Source organism: Helianthus annuus, chromosome 5 (genome assembly GCF_002127325.2).
Source record: "Helianthus annuus cultivar XRQ/B chromosome 5, HanXRQr2.0-SUNRISE, whole genome shotgun sequence".
In the NCBI taxonomy this organism is placed as follows: domain Eukaryota; kingdom Viridiplantae; phylum Streptophyta; class Magnoliopsida; order Asterales; family Asteraceae; genus Helianthus; species Helianthus annuus.
Genome location: NC_035437.2, coordinates 35,464,821 through 35,484,918, shown reverse-complemented (window position 1 = coordinate 35,484,918; position 20,098 = coordinate 35,464,821). Strand labels below are relative to the sequence as shown.

Below are 20,098 nucleotides of genomic sequence, written 5' to 3'. Positions count from 1 at the left end.
TCCCATGCCTTAGTAAGGGTGTGAACTCACCTTGGTTTGCTCGGTATGTTATTGCTTCTAGGGTTAATTAGTGTTTAAGTCCGTTACACACGACCTAAGGTATATTGCACACAAAATCCAAGATAAGTGTTGATGTTCAATTAGGGTTTACAGGTTCTTGATGCTCAAGCAGTGCCTTACAATATCATATCACACATTAACATGCAGTATTATTCAGTAACATGTAGCATCATATCAGACAGTATCACATAACCGCATACAGTCATATACAGAGTCATACAGTACGCTTACGGTGACGTAAAATGCCTTTTCGTGCCATATGGTGACATACAGTGCCATACAGGGTTCGGAATTCAGCTTTGTAAACATCATAAGCAACTCAGACTATAATGATATCAACAAAAGTCATACTACGTATCATTACAAAGAAATTCGGACTAGTGCATGTCTTGCAAGAAAGTCGGATAATGCTTAACAACTTAAAACTCAGACAACACTTATTTAAATCAAAGCTCGGGCATGGCATCCTTCACAAAGTCGGACAAGAGGAAGGGCTCCCCCCCTTCACAAACTCGGACTCAACAAACATGCAAAACTCGGACTAGGGGGGGTGGGGCTAAAACTCGGACCAAGGGTGTGGGGGGTCTAAAAGTCGGACAACATATATGTTCACAAAAGTCGGACCCCCTTGAGTACCACAAAGGTCGGACTTGAAGTTAAACCATGAAACTCGGATACATAGTCCTCATAAAGATCGGACCCTTTATCTACCATCCAAAAGTCGGACATCTTTGTGCTTCCAATAAAGCTCGGACTTGATTCCTTTACTTTCAAAAATTCGGACATATAAGTGATGAATACTCGGATCCTTTTGTTTAAATGAAAGTCGGGCCCCTTGAGTTTATATAAAAAAACTCGGACAAGATCCTTTTATACATAAACATCGGACCATTTACTTCTTTTAAAACTCAGACAATGCACATTCACTAAAACTCTGTCTACAAGCAATACGATCATAACAGTTACGTTTCAACATCAACAGTTACGTTTCAAAGATCATTCTAAACCCTAGTTCATGATTTTTCACAGTGCAATATTATATCAATCAACTAATACATAACAACAACAATCATCATAAGAACAATCTATCAAACATACAACTAATCATCATCATCAATAATTCAGAATCAAATCAAAATCACAGAAGTATCATATGAGAGCTAGGGTTTTCATTAACACACAATCAAGAATTGATAATGATCAAACAATCAATTAGGTTTACAAGTATTACAATAATCGATAAACAATTACCTTGAATGATTCTAGAGAAAGAGATGAATCGAAAGTGATGAATGTCTTGTGCCAATAATGGTGGTGATGATGGTTGCTAGGGGATTAGAGAATACAGTGCTTTGGTTTTTGTGAAAATGATTAGTGAAAAAGGATTAGGGTTAACAATGATTAGAGTTTCACTAATTACTCTATGCATCCCTAAGTATCATAATTTACAATAGCACACCATCTCAAAATAGTTCACAGTTTCACCACCACATTCATACATTTGACAAATCTTTCATGATCAACACATATACTTAACTGAATCAAAAACGTTACAGTTTCACAGCAACTAATTGTGCAAGCAAACAATTAAACAATCAATAAACGTGCAATAAATGCGTAATAGAAATCTTGGAAATTCGAGTTGTCACAATATTGTCAACGAACAAGGTATTCACGTAGATCCCTCCAAGATCAGTGCGATCAAGGATTGGGATACACCTACTACTCCTACTGAAGTTCGTTCTTTTCTTGGTCTAGCGGGTTATTACCGCCGCTTCATTGAGAATTTCTCAAAGATTGCAGTTCCTCTAACTGCTCTAACTCAGAAGAACAAGCCCTTTGATTGGGGAGTCAAGCAAGAGGAAGCATTTCTGACTTTGAAACAAAAGCTTTGCGACGCGCCTGTCTTAACATTGCCTGAGGGCAATGATGATTTCGTCGTTTATTGCGACACATCTAAATTAGGTCTTGGTTGCGTCCTGATGCAAAGAAACAAAGTCATAGCATACGCATCAAGACAGTTGAAGATTCATGAGAAGAACTACACCACTCATGATCTTGAGTTGGGTGCAGTTGTCTTCGCTCTCAAGATCTGGAGACTGTAACGCCCCAAAAACGATAGATGATAAGTATAAAAGGAAAATAATATTAAACTTAATGTAGTTAAGGAATTATGGTGAAATCATAGCTAAATGTGGTTAAAGGTTAGACTTGTAACTAGCAAATAAGTGAAAGGGGTGAAAGTGTAAAAATTTTACTTAACTAAATAAATAAAACAATAAACATCCCAAACACACAGTACGTATGTCTGGGAGCGATCGAACAAGCAGAAGAGAGGGGGAAACCCTAGCTCAAGAAATCAAGCAATCCAACCCAAGATCATAAGTTAATTCAGTGCATGATCCATAAACTGTGATTAGCTAACCCTAATCTCTTAAGTGGTAAGTTTAATTTTCTGAAATTGAGAATTATTGAATAAGGGGTAAAACCCAATCTCGATTCCTTGTATCAATTGTAAGAAATCTGAGTTGAGATTGCTTTTTAGAACTAGAATCATGCTTGATTTTAGGTTGTATGAAAAGTGTAGTGAAAACCCACTTTGTAAAGATTATGTTACTAATAGGAAGTTCATAAGGATTATGATCATGTGTTAGTTGATATATGAATTTGGTTGTGATGCTTGAATCCTAGATAGCCTGATTTAGGATGGAAATTATGTGAATTCAAAAGAAGATGATTCTTGTGTTGTGATGAACTAGTAGGAACATGCTTAATAAACTTGTACCTTGTACCTTAAACATGATGCTCACCAAGTGTTCGATGAAATGCCTAAAAGAACAATGTATGTGGAAATAGTATAACGAAACGACAAACTAAATGAAGTGAATGAATGTTCTAATGTAGGCATAAAGGAAGAAGGTACAAGCACCAAGAAAACGGAAGGAGCGCAAGATAGATGTATGTTTCGTTGCATACGAGTCCTTGTTATATTTTCTATTTATATAAAATTTGATGTAAAACTATCCTTGTGTAGCAAATGCGACAAGTAGTAAGTAAGCGACAAATCCCTTGTGGATTTGGGCATGTTAACGAAAGTGGTGTTAGGCTATGCATTTTGATCGATTGAAATTCAATCGTGTCAAGTAAAAGATGAACGCCATCCGTTCCAACGGATAGCTTGAATGCTATAATAAAGATGAAAGTTATAATCCGTTTTACGGATAGAAGAAAGAGTAATATTGAAAGCCAATAAACCCAATTAAACGGGTCGAATGTGTACGCTTAACTCGCTACGAGAGTGTTTATGCAAAACCCAATTAAACGGGTTGAATGTGTATGCTTAACTCTCCACGAGAGTGTTTATGCTAAACCCAATTAAACGGGTCGAATGCGTATGCTTAACTCTCTACGAGAGTGTTTATGCCTAACCCAACTATTGGGTTGTTGAATGCGTAAAAGTAAGAATGTTTTGTATAGATAAAGCTAAAACGAAAGGTTATGATTTACTATGGGGATAACTAACCTTTTTAATTTTTGAATGTTTATGTAGGTAAAGCACCTCTATAGGCGATTTGGAGATATGGAGCGAGCACATGTTCAAGCCTTGATATACCAAGCGCTTCCGCAAATTTATATGCATGCTTTTGGGTCCATGTTTTGTTACTTGTTAAACCTTGTTAAAAGTTCTAGATTTGAAAACTTGTTGTCTTTGTTTGGGTTGGTTTAATGTAAAAAGGGTCGTATGTAAATGTCGTCTATTATGTCAAAACAGGGGGTATGTCCCTTTTACAAACGGGTCATGCCCAAATTTTGTAAAAATTTCTATTATGTGTCAAAATTGGTATTTCGATGTCCGAAAAATCTTGCTTTTGTAAGTAATCTAACATTATTGAAAAGCGGACGTTACAAGTTGGTATCAGAGCCAAGGTTTGAGGGATTCGAGCGTTAAACGCGATGCTTGAACTCAAACCGATGGCTAGTTCGAAGAAGTGCTCGCTCCAAGGTTGCCCATGAGGTAACATTTAAATTATAAATAAATTTGCAAGTGTTTATTATGAGTTTAGTGAAAATAATTAAAAAGACGTGTGGAAAAGTTAAATGAGAAGTTTCGGAGCTGTAGATCCCAAACGGAATGGAAATAATCGAAATGGAATGCTTTAAGAGATCTGCAGCGTTTCTGCTAAACGAAGGCCCGTCGCCGACGGGTTAGCCCCCGTCGCCGACGGCCTGCCTTGGTCCGACGCCCAAAATAACTGCCGACGGGAAAACTTGTCCGACGGCCATCACACGAGCCCGTCGCCGACGGGCAACATAGCCGTCGCCGACGGCTTACATAATGCTAATACGCTGAATTGTTTTGTTTTTCATGTTTTGCGTTACCGGTTTGTCCGAAAGCTTATTTCATGGATACGTTGTGTCCATATAAGGTTTAACAAGTGCATGTAATCACAATTAGCGAATACAACGAGAATAGATTCGTAAGAATCAAAGGAAATGAAGCAAATGACATGAAACGGATTAAGTGAATGATGATTAATGAGTAATGATATGCTGAAAGTCTGTGATTTGTATTAAACGAAATATTAACATTGTGTAGATGGCTGATGCAAGAAATGTTAATGATGATAATGATGATAACAATGATGTGGCTAGACAAGAAGCATTCGAGAACAAAGTTACAGAAGTAGCGGAAGGGGTTATGCAAGCCAATCTTCCACGGTTGGCTCAAGAAGTAGAAAGCCGAGTTCTGGGGGTTGTGGATGCTATGATGACCAGTAAGTTCGAAGAGTTGAAAGAATTAATCGAGGGATCCAAGGGTAGAGGTAAGGAACGAAGGTGCACTTATAAGGATTTTATGGCATGTCATCCGACGACGTATGACGGTAAAATTGACCCAGTTGAATGTCAAAGATGGGTCTCGAATATAGAGGCGGTGTTTATACGAAGCCGGTGCGATAAGGAGGACCAAGTGATGTTCGCTACCGGTTTACTAACCCATCAAGCGAAAGATTGGTGGGATGCGCACAGCAAGGAAATAGGCGACGATAGGCTGCAAGTTATGACTTGGCAAGAGTTCAAGGGGCCCTTCATGAGATATCATTGCCCTCAGTCGGCTATCGACAAGATTCAGGAGGATTTCTTACGCCTCCGGCAGAAAAACGAATCAGTAAATGAAACAGCAAACACTTATATGGATAAGATGATGTTCTGTGGAGAATTGGTAACAAACGAGAGGATGAAAATAAATCGTTTCAATGGCGTGTTAAAGGCAGAAATTAGAGAGTTCATCACTCCCTCAAAATGTGAAACCCTCGAGGAGCTCATTGATTTAGCACGGGATAGGGAGATCGAGATTAAAAGACAAGAAGAGCGAGGTGAAAAGAGACTGAGTGAAAAGGGTGCAAGTTTTAGCCCATCTAAAAAGGGGAAGTTTCAGGATCAAGGAAGGAAGGGCAAGTCGAAAGGTGGAATTACACCATGCAAAACGTGTGGGAAGCTCCATACCGGAGAATGTTTGCTAGGCAAAAAGGGGTGCTTCAAATGCGGGAAGGAGGGGCATTCGTCTTATCAATGCCCGAACAACCCAAAGACTTGTTTCAACTGTTTTGAAAGGGGGCATATCAAGTCGGAATGCCCGAAGCTTCAGCAAGAGTCAAAGAAAGAAGATAAGAAACAAGAGAGTTCTAAGGCGAAGGGGAGAATGTTTCAAATCACATCGGAAGAAGCCAAATCCCAGCCGAATGTGGTTTCAGGTATCTTTTTAATAAACTCAATGCCGGTTTATGTTTTGTTTGATACCGGGGCCACTATGTCATTTATCTCTAGTGAAATCGTACAACATCCTTCCTTTAAGATTGAACGGATGTCGATGCCCTTAGAAGTAGAGATTGCAGATAGTAAAAATTATTTGTTGCACGAAATATGTAAAAATTGTAAATTAACCATTGAGGATGAGGAGTTTGCTATCGATCTTATACCCGTGATCTTGGGAGAATTTAAAGTAATAGTGGGTATGGATTGGATGTCCCAAAACCACGCGGAGATAAATTGTGAAACCAAAACTATACATCTCCAAACTCCAAGTGGAAGACGATTAAATGTACAAGGCGAAAGAAAGATGGAAGCGAAGTTATGTACCCTCATTCAAGCTACCAAGTATGTGCTCAATGGGAGTAGAGCATACTAAGCTTACGTGATAAATACTCAACAAGACTCTCCGAAGCTTGAAGATGTTGAAATTGTGAACGAATTTCCGGATGTATTCCCGGAGGAATTGCCGGGGCTCCCTCCCGAGCGAGAAGTGGAATTTAATATCGAATTGAATCCGGGTGCGAAACCGGTCGCGAAGGCTCCCTATAGATTAGCTCCCACGGAAATGCGGGAATTAATGACACAATTACAAGACCTCCTAGACAAGGGCTTCATACGCCCAAGTGTGTCGCCTTGGGGAGCGCCTGTCTTATTTGTTAAGAAGAAAGACGGGTCGATGCGCATGTGCATCGACTATAGGGAGTTAAATAAGCTGACCATAAAGAACCGCTACCCTCTACCTAGAATTGACGACCTTTTTGATCAGTTGCAAGGGGCGAGTTGGTTCTCCAAGATAGACCTGCGATCGGGGTACAATCAAGTTAGGGTACGGGAAGAAGACGTCCCAAAGACCGCATTTAGAACCCGTTATGGACATTATGAGTTTTTAGTTATGTCCTTCGGGTTAACAAATGCGCCGGCGGCATTTATGGACCTTATGAACCGTGTATGCCGACCCATGTTGGATAGGTCTGTGATCGTATTCATAGATGACATTCTGGTCTATTCACGAAGCAAAGACGAACATGCAGTGCACTTACGTGAAGTACTTGAAGTTCTCCGTAAGGAGAAACTCTACGCAAAATTTTCGAAATGCGCCTTTTGGCTCAGGGAAGTGCAGTTTCTGGGGCACGTGATAAATTCGGAGGGTGTTTTAGTTGACCCTTCAAAGATCGATGCTGTAATAAAGTGGGTTTCTCCGAAAAACCCAACAAAGATAAGAAGTTTTCTGGGTCTTGCGGGATACTACAGAAGGTTCATACAGGATTTTTCCAAGATAGCCTTATCCTTGACCAAATTGACAAGAAAGAAAGAGAAGTTTGTGTGGGGAAAAGAACAGGAGGAGGCCTTTCAAATGTTAAAAGAGAAACTATCACGTCCCCCGGTCTTGACATTACCAGATGGAACTGAAGACCTGGTGGTTTATTCAGACGCTTCACACCAGGGATTAGGTTGCGTTCTAATGCAAAGAGGAAGAGTTATCGCTTATGCCTCACGACAATTGAAGCCACATGAAGTGAATTACCCAACCCACGATTTAGAATTGGCGGCGGTAGTGTTCGCATTAAAGATTTGGAGGCATTATCTATATGGGGCAAAATGCACCATCTACTCGGACCACAAAAGCCTTAAATACTTCTTTGAACAGAAAGACCTAAATATGAGGCAGCGGAGGTGGTTGGAACTTATCAAAGATTATGGTTGTGATATCCTTTATCACCCGGGAAAGGCAAACGTGGTAGCCAATGCGTTAAGCCGTAAAGAGTATCCATCTCCCCTTCGAGTGAAATCCATGAAGATGACAGTTACGCCAAGATTACTCGAGACGATACGCGAATCCCAAATAAAGTCGCTCGGAGCGGAAGACCTGAAGAAAGAACGATTAAAAGGGGTGATCGATAATCTAGAAGAGAATTCGACCGGACTTAAGACGCGGTTCGGCCGAATTTGGATCCCACGATTTTGTGAAGTCAAGACTGCCTTGCTCGATGAGGCACATAAGTCTCGATATTCGGTCCATCCCGGGGCTACAAAGATGTATCGGGACTTGAAAGCAAATTATTGGTGGCCGGGCATGAAGCGTGACATAGTTAAATACGTCGCGAAATGCTTAACATGCTCCCAAGTGAAAGCAGAACATCAAAAACCGTACGGGAAATTACAACCCTTGGAGATACCAGTATGGAAGTGGGAAGAGCTAACGATGGATTTGATAACCAAGCTTCCTAAAACAAAGAAAGGGCACGATACTATATGGGTGATCATAGACCGACTTACAAAAAGCACTCACTTTCTACCCATCAAAGAAGCTTACTCTTCCGAGAAGATGGCAGAAATTTATATGAACGCGATCATATCCCGACACGGAGTGCCCGTGTCGATTGTCTCGGATCGGGACACTAGATTTACTTCTCGTTATTGGCAAAAGTTTCATGAGAGTGTGGGTACGAAATTGCACATAAGTACCGCCTACCACCCTCAAACTGACGGCCAGTCAGAAAGAACCATTCAAACACTCGTTGATATGTTGAGAGCGTGTGCCTTAGATTTTGGGGGAAGTTGGGACGACCAATTGCCACTGGTTGAGTTCTCTTATAATAACAGTTACCATAGTGGTATTCAAATGGCACCTTACGAACTATTATACGGGAGAAAATGTAGGACTCCCGTATGTTGGGGCGAAATAGGACAAAGAGAGCTTGCACCAAGTGATTTAATAGCAGTAACGAATGAAAAGATTGAAATGGTTAGAACAAAGTTGAAAGCAGCCCAAGATCGGCAAAAAGCTTATGCGGACAAGAGAAGGCATCCTATTGAATTCCAAGTCGGAGATTTTGTCTTGTTAAAAGTGTCCCCATGGAAGGGTATAATCCGTTTCCGCAAACGGGGTAAGTTAGGTCCCCGTTACATCGGACCGTTTAAAATCTTAGCTCGGATTGGAAGGGTTGCGTATCGATTAGAATTACTGCCTGCTCTAGAAGGGATTCACAATACCTTCCACGTGTCGCAATTGAGGAAATGTCTTGCGGATGACACAGCATTAGTACCTCTCGATGACATTGAGTTGGACGAGGGGTTAAACTATATTGAAAGACCCATAGCCATTAAAGACTTCAAGGTGAAGAATCTCCGCAACAAAGCTGTTAAACAGGTGCTGGTGCAATGGCGGCACCGGAAGGGTTCGGATCTTACGTGGGAAGCAGAAGACGAAATGAGGAGACACTATCCTTTTCTTTTCGGTATGTCAATATTTAAATTTATGTTCAGGTTTCGGGGACGAAACCTCTTTTAAGGGGGGTAGACTTGTAACGCCCCAAAAACCATAAATGATAAGTATAAAAGGAAAATAATATTAAACTTAATGTAGTTAAGGAATTATGGTGAAATCATAGCTAAATGTGGTTAAAGGTTAGACTTGTAACTAGCAAATAAGTGAAAGGGGTGAAAGTGTAAAAATTTTACTTAACTAAATAAATAAAACAATAAACATCCCAAACACACAGTACGTGTGTCTGGGAGCGATCGAACAAGCAGAAGAGAGGGGGAAACCCTAGCTCAAGAAATCAAGCAATCCAACCCAAGATCATAAGTTAATTCAGTGCATGATCCATAAACTGTGATTAGCTAACCCTAATCTCTTAAGTGGTAAGTTTAATTTTCTGAAATTGAGAATTATTGAATAAGGGGTAAAACCCAATCTCGATTCCTTGTATCAATTGTAAGAAATCTGAGTTGAGATTGCTTTTTAGAACTAGAATCATGCTTGATTTTAGGTTGTATGAAAAGTGTAGTGAAAACCCACTTTGTAAAGATTATGTTACTAATAGGAAGTTCATAAGGATTATGATCATGTGTTAGTTGATATATGAATTTGGTTGTGATGCTTGAATCCTAGATAAACTGATTTAGGATGGAAATTATGTGAATTCAAAAGAAGATGATTCTTGTGTTGTGATGAACTAGTAGGAACATGCTTAATAAACTTGTACCTTAAACATGATGCTCACCAAGTGTTCGATGAAATGCCTAAAAGAACAATGTATGTGGAAATAGTATAACGAAATGACAAACTAAATGAAGTGAATGAATGTTCTAATGTAGGCATAAAGGAAGAAGGTACAAGCACCAAGAAAACGGAAGGAGCGCAAGATAGAGGTATGTTTCGTTGCATACGAGTCCTTGTTATATTTTCTATTTATATAAAATTTGATGTAAAACTATCCTTGTGTAGCAAATGCGACAAGTAGTAAGTAAGCGACAAATCCCTATTGGATTTGGGCATGTTAACGAAAGTGGTGTTAAGCTATGCATTTTGATCGATTGAAATTCAATCGTGTCCAGTAAAAGATGAACGCCATCCGTTCCAACGGATAGCTTGAATGCTATAATAAAGATGAAAGTTATAATCCGTTTTACGGATAGAAGAAAGAGTAATATTGAAAGCCAATAAACCCAATTAAACGGGTCGAATGTGTACGCTTAACTCTCTACGAGAATGTTTATGCAAAACCCAATTAAACGGGTTGAATGTGTATGCTTAACTCTCCACGAGAGTGTTTATGCTAAACCCAATTAAACGGGTCGAATGCGTATGCTTAACTCTCTACGAGAGTGTTTATGCCTAACCCAACTATTGGGTTGTTGAATGCGTAAAAGTAAGAATGTTTTGTATGGATAAAGCTAAAACGAAAGGTTATGATTTACTATGGTGATAACTAACCTTTTTAATTTTTGAATGTTTATGTAGGTAAAGCACCTCTATAGGCGATTTGGAGATATGGAGCGAGCACATGTTCAAGCCTTGATATACCAAGCGCTTCCGCAAATTTATATGCATGCTTTTGGGTCCATGTTTTGTTACTTGTTAAACCTTGTTAAAAGTTCTAGATTTGAAAACTTGTTGTCTTTGTTTGGGTTGGTTTAATGTAAAAAGGGTCGTATGTAAATGTCGTCTATTATGTCAAAACAGGGGGTATGTCCGTTTTACAAACGGGTCATGCCCAAATTTTGTAAAAATTTCTATTATGTGTCAAAATTGGTATTTCGATGTCCGAAAAATCTTGCTTTTGTAAGTAATCTATCATTATTGAAAAGCGGACGTTACAGAGACACTATTTGTACGGTACAAAATGTGTGGTTTTCACTGACCACAAGAGTCTTCAACACATCTTCAATCAGAAAGAACTCAACATGAGACAACGACGTTGGGTTGAACTTCTAAACGACTACGACTGCGAGATTCGCTACCATCCTGGTAAGGCGAATGTCGTAGCCGATGCTTTGAGTCGCAAGGAACGTACTAAGCTTCATTGTGTACGTGTCCAATCTGTTATTCAAACCGATATCCAAGCCCGTATTTCTCAGGCTCAACAAGCTTGTGTTTCACAAGGCTTGATGGATAAGGAATTTCCTTATCACATCACTCCTGCTCTAGAACAGAAGGACAATGGATCATACTACTTCATGGACCGTTTGTGGGTCCCAAGCCAAGATAATCTTCGTACCTTGCTTATGGATGAAGCCCATAAGTCACGTTATTCCATTCATCCTGGCTCAGATAAGATGTATAAGGACCTTCGTATTCAGTATTGGTGGCCTTGTATGAAGAAAGACATTGCCTTATACGTATCAAAATGCCTTACTTGTCTTAAGGTTAAGGCTGAACATCAGCGTCCTTCCGGATTATTGGAGCAACCAGAGATCCCAGTTTGGAAATGGGAAAACATTACTATGGATCTCATTACCAAACTCCCGCGCACAAAGAAAGGTCACGATGCCATCTGGGTAGTCGTGGATCGTCTTACCAAGTCAGCGCATTTCTTGCCAATCCGTGAGGATTTTTCGGCTGACAAACTTGCTTAAATCTACGTAGATGAAATTGTAGCTCGACATGGTGTTCCTTTGAACATCATTTCTGACAGAGATGCTCGTTTCACTTCTCATTTTTGGAGAACCATGCAATCTGCTATGGGGTCCCAACTTAATTTGAGCACAGCTTATCATCCGCAAACGGATGGTCAATCTGAAAGAACAATCCAGACACTGGAGGATATGCTTAGAGCTTGTGTGATCGATTTTGTTGGTAGTTGGGATTCACATCTTCCGTTGATTGAATTCTCCTACAACAGCAGTTATCACTCCAGCATCAACATGGCTCCTTTCGAGGCTCTCTATGGTCGAAAATGTCGTTCACCAGTCTGCTGGAATGAGATTGGCGAGGCTCAACTTACTGGACCTGCCCTCATTTTAGAGACAACAGATAAGGTTAAGAAAGTTCGTGATAACCTTCAGATAGCTAGAAGCCGTCAAAAGAGTTACGCGGACCTAAAACGCAAGCCCTTGGATTTTCAAATCGGTGATCGTGTATTACTAAAGGTCTCACCTTGGAAAGGTGTGATCAGATTCGGAAAGAAAGGAAAACTTGCACCTAGATACGTTGGACCATTCAAGATCGTCGAAAGAATCGTAAGGTAGCCTACAGACTTGAGTTACCTCCTGAACTTGGAAATGTTCATCCAACCTTTCACGTGTCCAATCTCAAGAGGTGTTTAGCTGATGAGAACCTCCACATACCGCTTGACGAGATTCATGTTGATAAAACACTGAAATTTGTCGAGAAACCGGTAGAAATCATGGAACGTGAAGTCAAGTGGCTCAAACGCAAGCGCATTCCTTTGGTCAAGGTTCGTTGGGAATCTAAGCGTGGACCTGAGTTTACTTGGGAATGTGAAGATCAAATGAAGGCAAAATATCCGCATCTTTTTCCACGAGTTTCCTCTAAATAAATTTCGGGACGAAATTTCCACAAGTAGGGGAGACTGTAACATTTGTGCTTGTAATCGTTATGAACAGTTCAATTATCAATAAAACAATGTTATTTGATCCCAATGTTTGTTTCGTTGTGTTTTACATTTTTCATGTTTTGACTTTTGTTCAATCTCAAACTCTACATCGCTTTCTAGAGCATTATACGCAAACTGGTGCGTAAACGTACTCAGTTTAATGCGACAAATACTCCGGAACATCAACATACACTCAACATACCTTAAATAACCTTTACATAACTTAGAAATAAGTTTTGAAGGCTTTGGTATAGCAAAAACAAGTTAATTCGCTTACAGGGACTAAACTTGACAAACTGCGAAAGTATGCCAATTTGAACTGTAACGAACATTCTGGAACATGTCCATAAGTTAAACATACCATAAATATCCTTTACATAGCTTAGAAATAGGCTTTGAGGGGTTTGGTATGCTAAAACAAACTTTTGGATCATTCAGGGGCTAAAAGTGTCAAAAAGTGCACAAGTTTGCACTTTTGCGCATAACTTACGTTCTGAATACATCCGGACATCCAAAAATTTATGTAAGCACCCTTATATTATGCCTTAGTGTTTGGCATGAGAAAAATCCATTCGTCGCGTCATTTTTATCGTCTTTCGCGCTTATGCGCATTCCGTCGTAATTAAGCGAACATCGCGATCGTACGGCCAAACGAACCAACATCCGGAACATTTTTGAGCATGTTTCATGTCCACAATGTTTAGGCATCATTTTAGGGCCTTAAAGTTGGCTTTACGGGCCTTAGAAGTGTCAGAAATGGCTTAAATACGCAACAGGGACCAAAACTGCCATTTTTGAAGGTATGTGCAGATCAGAAGCGTCAGGCGGCCCGCGTGAGTTTTGCCTAAATGTTGAGGCGGGCCGCGTGAGACTGTCAGACCAGATTCAATGTTTCTAATCAATGCAGTTGGCCTTTCGTTCGATCAAGGGGCAATGCCCTTTCACCCAATCAAAGGCCAAAGGCCATTTTCAGTAACCACCACATTTTTTACAAATGTACGCACCCGATCGTGGCACGATATTCGATAAACGATCCTAACGGTTCCACTTTTCCTATAAATACCCCCCCCCTTTGTTCCAAAACCCACACAATCTGATCTAAAGGCTCTAAGTTGGAACCATTGTTTGATACCTGAGCCATTTTGGTCTAGATTAGCATTCGGGGACCCTCCGTAAGTCTTCTTTCGTTCTTTTATTCGCTTTTCGAGTCCGAAAGTCAACGTTTTGTTGACTTTCTGCATTGACCAGCTTATGGTCGATGCGAAGTTCATGGAACTTCATAACATGAGCGTGATCACGATGGTTATAGTCCGTAGTGACTATACCTACCGATCACCACGTTATCTAGGCTCAGTGACGAGTCGTAGTTTCGGCCAAAATGCGCATTCTTGCGTATTTTGTAACCAAACTACTCGTGAGCATCAAAGCCGTTTGTTTTGATGCCAAACCTGTTTTCTAAACTTAGTTAAGCATGTTCTAACATGCTTAGCTCGTCACTTTTAGTATAGTGCTTATATAGGGTCGTAAGGTAAGCGATCTAAACCATCGCTTATACTTTCGAACCCGACCCATTTGGTCGATCATTATGATCCGACCAAACACATTAGGTGACCATAGCTATAACCTTCCGAGGTTATACCTTGTAGTCACGATGTTAGGCGTTCCAGACGCGTTCTACGCGAACGACGCGTTAGGGTAGCATAAGCTACCTAAACGGGTCGTGATGGACCGTAAGCACTTAGGTTAAGTTTCATTTTAGTATGTAGGCTTTGTTAAACCATATTACACGAGTCTCCATACTCGTTTGGTTTACGAACCCGCGTACTATCCGATCCTTCCGATTTGGTCCGGTATATTAACATAGCTACCTATTAGGTGTCGTTTGATATCCTGTGATCTTTAGCATTATCTGGTTATTATACAAGAACTCCAAAGCAATTTCAGGTGAGTACATAGAACCCCCATCTTTTACTGTTTTCCAAACTGTTTTGGGGTGAAACACATGTGCCTATCTGTTACATTCATGCTGTCCATGTTTTCACATCATATGCCTGCTATGTTGTTAGTACGTTATAGTACACGATTTCATTACATTTCATGGTATGTATGCCCATTGTGTGCGTACTTAGTACATTGGTTTACATTACATTTCTGTTGCATATGTTTACTCAGCATATGGACACATTGATTTACATGAACATTTCTGTTGCATATGCTTACTCAGCAAATGGACACATTGATTTACATGAACATTTCTGTTGCATACGTTTACTCAGCACATGGACACATTGATTTACATGAACATTTCTGCTGCATATGTTTACTCAGCATATGGGCACATTGATTTACATGAACATTTCTGCTTCGTATGTTTACTTAGCATACTTAGTACAATTGTTTACATCACATGCCTTCATTTTGTTATGACATTTGGTTTGTTTAACGTGGGACAATACATTCATTAACATTAGCTACGCCGTTCGTTAGTAGGTAGTGGTACCATAGGAATTGACAACTCCCGTTTCTGAAATCCTGGGTTTGATAGGATTGGAAGGAATGGCCGAATTCGATATACATAACTTAGATAAACCTTTAATTTGTTTAAGGGTTTATCGCCGCAGACTCAAGGCTTGGATGTATGCATAGTTTACAATACCGCATAAATGTTAATATCAATAGAGCATGCACTTTTCCACAGAACATAACGTTGATTTATACCACGTTTTACTTCAACGACTTGTTTTGTGCATTTTACATATGGTTTAAGTTGATACATTTCGCTTACCATACATGATACATTTTGGGATACACATTACATGATTTACATTGAACATAAACACGTTGACATTGACATTCACATTTGGTGGTCTACATTGCACATAAACATTTGACACGGTTTACACAATAACACTTGACATTTGGTTTATACATGAACAATTTACATGGTGGATTAGTTTGGGTAAATGGTTTGAGTAACGTGGAGTATGTAATATGATGCAAACATGGTGGATACGCCGCTGGTACTTCCTATATATAAATGTTTGTATAATATTACATATCTTAGCGTTATCTAAATCATTTCAGTTTAGACACATAACATTTTATACAAATTACATACTTTTCATAAAACATTGTCTTACAAAACAGCTTATTATATTCAACTCATTTTACTTGGTTACTCGTTTAACCTTGCACTTATCTATACATATCATTTGATGTTATCGTTTTTCAAACGGTTTACAAAGCTAGACAAATTACAAGGTTCATGACTGACTGTTATTAAACACTCTTTAAACTCAAGTCATGAATCCCATTTTCACAAAACCTATGTATCTCACAGGCATTTTTATGCTGACGTACCTACTTTCACATGTGTTTTCAGGAGTTGTTCCATAGGACCATGAACACGACACTAGGGCGGACCTGTGCCTTAGAGACTAAAAACTGAAGATAGAACTAGAATAACTGTGTTTTGAATTTTGTACTTCCTTTTAAGACAATGTAACACCCTTGTTAATAAATAAAATGTAACTTTAATTTCCATGGTTGTATAACAATTAATTCTGTCCACAACACTCCCCGGCGTTTCCGCCGCGGTTGCATGTTATACGCGGCCGGGGTGTGACATATAACCTCGGAAGGTTATTCCCTATGCAACTAGGGTCACTAAACATGCTTGGTCGGATCCTAATGATCGACCAAACGGGTCGAGTTCGAAAGTCTAAGCGGTGGTCTAGACCGCTTGACTTACGACTCTAAACAAGCACTAAACTAAAAGTGATAAGCTAAGCATGTTAAATCATGCTTAACTAAGTTAGAAAACAGGTTTTGATATCAAAACAAAGTGTTTTGATACCAAGAGTAGTTTGGTTGCAAAATACGCTTAAATGCGCATTTTGACCGAAACTACGACTCGTCACTACGCCTAGTTAACGTGGTAATCAGTAGGTATAGTCACTAAGGACTATAACCATCGTGATTATGCTCACGTTGTGAAGTTCAAACGAACTTCGTGTTGACCAACTTGTGGTCAAAGCAGAAAGTCAAACAAAGTTTGACTTTTAAGCTAAAAACGCATAAAGGAACGAAAGAAGACTTACAAAGGGTCCAAAAAGATTTGATTCCAAGTATTCTCAGATCAAATGTGCAGAAAATGGAATGAGGGCCATGCTATATATAGTTTTCGCAAAACCGTTAGGATTATTTCTTGGTTAGGAGGGAAAGATCTTGGCCATACAAGTGTTAGAGAATGATTGGGGGACTTGTTCTCCACACAAACCAGCCCATAGCATGAAAAACCAGAGATCAAAACCATTGGAACAAGTGGAAAAGACCAGATTCAATAATTCTGCAAGTCTGCTATACTGGGCACTGCTTACGGACCATAAGCATATGTCCATACGGTCCGTAAGGACCTTGCACACCAGCAACTTTCAAAAATGGTAGATTTAGTCCCTGAAGCCCCAAACTTGGTTTTTGATGCATTTTTGACATGTTTAAGCCCCGTTATCCCCATTTCAAAGCTCTAAAATGAAGTTAAAGTATAGGGAACTTAAAATATGCTCAAAAATATCTCGAATTTGTTTAAAGCCAAATTGAAACCAAAGTTCATGTAGAACATTGAGATAAGCTATGTTTGTGTTTGTTCATAATATATGGATTTTGGTCAAAGGCAAAGCGAAGACGAAGTTCATGTTGAACACTAAAGACGGTCTATTATCTATATTTTTGTTAATGCTTGAATTTTTGGAATCTAGAATATAGACAAAGTTCAAGAAGATAGATTAATCTTGGTAAATTTTAGAATCTAGAATAGCTTTCATAATTGCAACAATTAAATGAGTTATTGATTATCATAAGAGATATAATGGTTGACTTATCCCTCCAATCATGCTCTAATCTTCTTCTGTAATACTATTATCAGAAAAGAGCAGTATGATTGTCATTATGAACACACACAAACATAGCTTATCTCAACGTTCTACATGTTTAAGCCCCATTATCCCCATTCCAGAAATGACCCATCTCTCCGCAGGTATAACATGAACCAGGTGGAAATCTAGCAGCATTTCCATGAACCTGTGCTGGATTCTGAGCAGCTGATTCTGACCCAAACGACAAATGTTGGCCGTGTGCCCAAGTTTACCACAAGTGGTACATTGTTTACAAGCTTGTTGGGTCGCATGATGACCATTACACCTATTGCAGTGAGGTGCGGTACCAGCATACTGTTTCTTGGCAGGAGGTTGTGCTGGTGGGTTCTGAGCGTTCTGGTTGGTAACTGCAAAGTTTTGGGAAGCCTTTCGCTTCCTCGACCTCCTTGATGACTCGCCCTTCTTCTTACCCTTACCCTTTTCTTGTGTGGTATCAGCTGACTGCTTTTTGTCACCCTTGCGGGTCAGTTTACATTTCCTGACTTATGACTCAGTCAGGGTTGCAGCCAGTTCAATTGCTTGATGCACAGTGGTAGGGTTACTACCAGTTATAATGTCTTGACGCACAGTAAACATCGTTGTGTTACATCGTTCAAAATCGATTGTCCAAGTGAACTAAATAACGCCACAGAATGTAATTAGATAAAAGCATTTATATATAAGAAGTACTAGCGACATATCTACCATGCTTTTATCACATTAAACCCGTCCCGTTATCTAATCACATACCAAAAACCAATCGTTCGTTCAATTCGTTTAACTTGTTCAACTCGTTCAAATCGTTCAGTCGTTTCAATCGTTCAATTGTTCAAAATCGTTCAGTCGTTCAAATCGTTCTCGTTTTAATTGTGAAAACTAACTTTTGGTTGTCTCGCTTATAACATTCAAACCTTCGCAACTCGTCCATCGTTCAACTCGTATCAACAAACCACCCGAGGTTAAGTTAGTAATCATCAGGTTCAGTCGTTAGCCACATAACCCCCACACATAACCATGGTGGCAGTCCGATAACGGGATTTCTCAGATCCCTTGGTACCATAACCAAATACTGGCCGGCTCGGCCAAAGCTAATGAATGTCATACGTTATGTAAATACGTCCAACAAGTTCGTTCACATTATCGAAATCGTTATTGTTTAATATAAACCATAGTATTCGTTTTTGAAATCATCGTTAAAAGCATCGAAATCGTTTAACACATATGAATCACCCCAAAACAATTGAAAACAGTAAAATAGGGGAACTACGTACTCACGTTTAATTGCAAAGTATCCTTGATCTAATGAACTAACAATGCTCGGGAAAACCAAGGAAATCAAGTGGTACCTAGTAATTGGATCGCTAGTTAATAAATCGACACCTAAATCGGAAGATCGGGTAGAATGAGGTCTTGTAAACCAAATGAGTATTGGAACTCGTGTGATATGGTTTAACAAAGCCTACATTCTAAATCGGAACCTATCCTAAGTACTTACGACTAGGGATATAAACCAACCGAACATTCAGCGAATAGTTTGTGAACCATTCGGCGGGAAGTTCGTTTATGTTCGTTTGTTTAATAAATGAACGGACACGAACAAGGAATTTCGTTCGATTAGTTAATTGTCCGAGGTTAGCAAACGCCAATGCCAATGTGAATCCCGCTCGTGGACGAGCATACAATCTGAATGCTAATGAGGCTCGTGCTGACAACGAGGTTGCTAATGGTACGTTCCTTGTTAACCATCAACTTGAATCTGTTCTTTTCGATTCTGGTGACGATAGAAGTTTTGTTTCGTTTTCATTTGTGCCTTTGCTTGCGATACCTAGAACTAAACTACGGAAACCCTTATTTATTGAAGTTGCTACTAGTAAACCTATTGTACTCGATTCCGTTATTCGCGATTGTCAATAGAACCTCGATAACCATCTTTTTCCTATTGACCTCACACCGATACAACTTGGGAGTTTCGACATTATCATAGGGATGGATTGGTTAACCAAACATCATGCTGAGGTGATTTGTTTCAATAAGATTGTTCGTATTCCTCTATCATCTGGTGACGTTTTAGAAGTTCGTGGCTAGAAACCATCTGGTGGATTGAAACTCATGTCGTGTACGAAAGTCCAAAGTTATTTACGAAAAGGATATGTGTCCTTCCTAGCACATGTCACCGAGGAGAAAAGCAAGAGCAAGTGTATTCAAGATATTCCGATTGTTCGAGATTATCCAGAGGTGTTTCCTGATGAACTGCCTGGTATGCCTCCAGTTCCTCAAGTCGAATTTCATATTGATCTTGTACCCAATGCCATCACGATTGCTAAAGCACCTTATCGTCCTGTGCCGTCTGAGATGCAAGAGTTATCGAAACAGCTTCAAGGGTTATCTGATAAAGGATTCATCCATCCGAGTTATTCACCATGGGGTGCTCTGGTCCTGTTTGTGAAAAAGAAAGATGGATCTTTTTGAATG

The 20,098-nt window shown here is 39.6% G+C and overlaps 1 protein-coding gene across 1 annotated transcript; it reads left to right on the top strand.

Moving 5' to 3' along the window:
• The first annotated feature begins 4,657 nt into the window (after positions 1-4,657).
• On the top strand, positions 4,658-6,247 carry LOC110942902. The gene has a single exon (XM_022184664.1). It carries the CDS (start codon positions 4,658-4,660, stop codon positions 6,245-6,247), a length of 1,590 nt encoding a protein of 529 aa, XP_022040356.1.
• Positions 6,248-20,098: the final 13,851 nt, after the last annotated feature.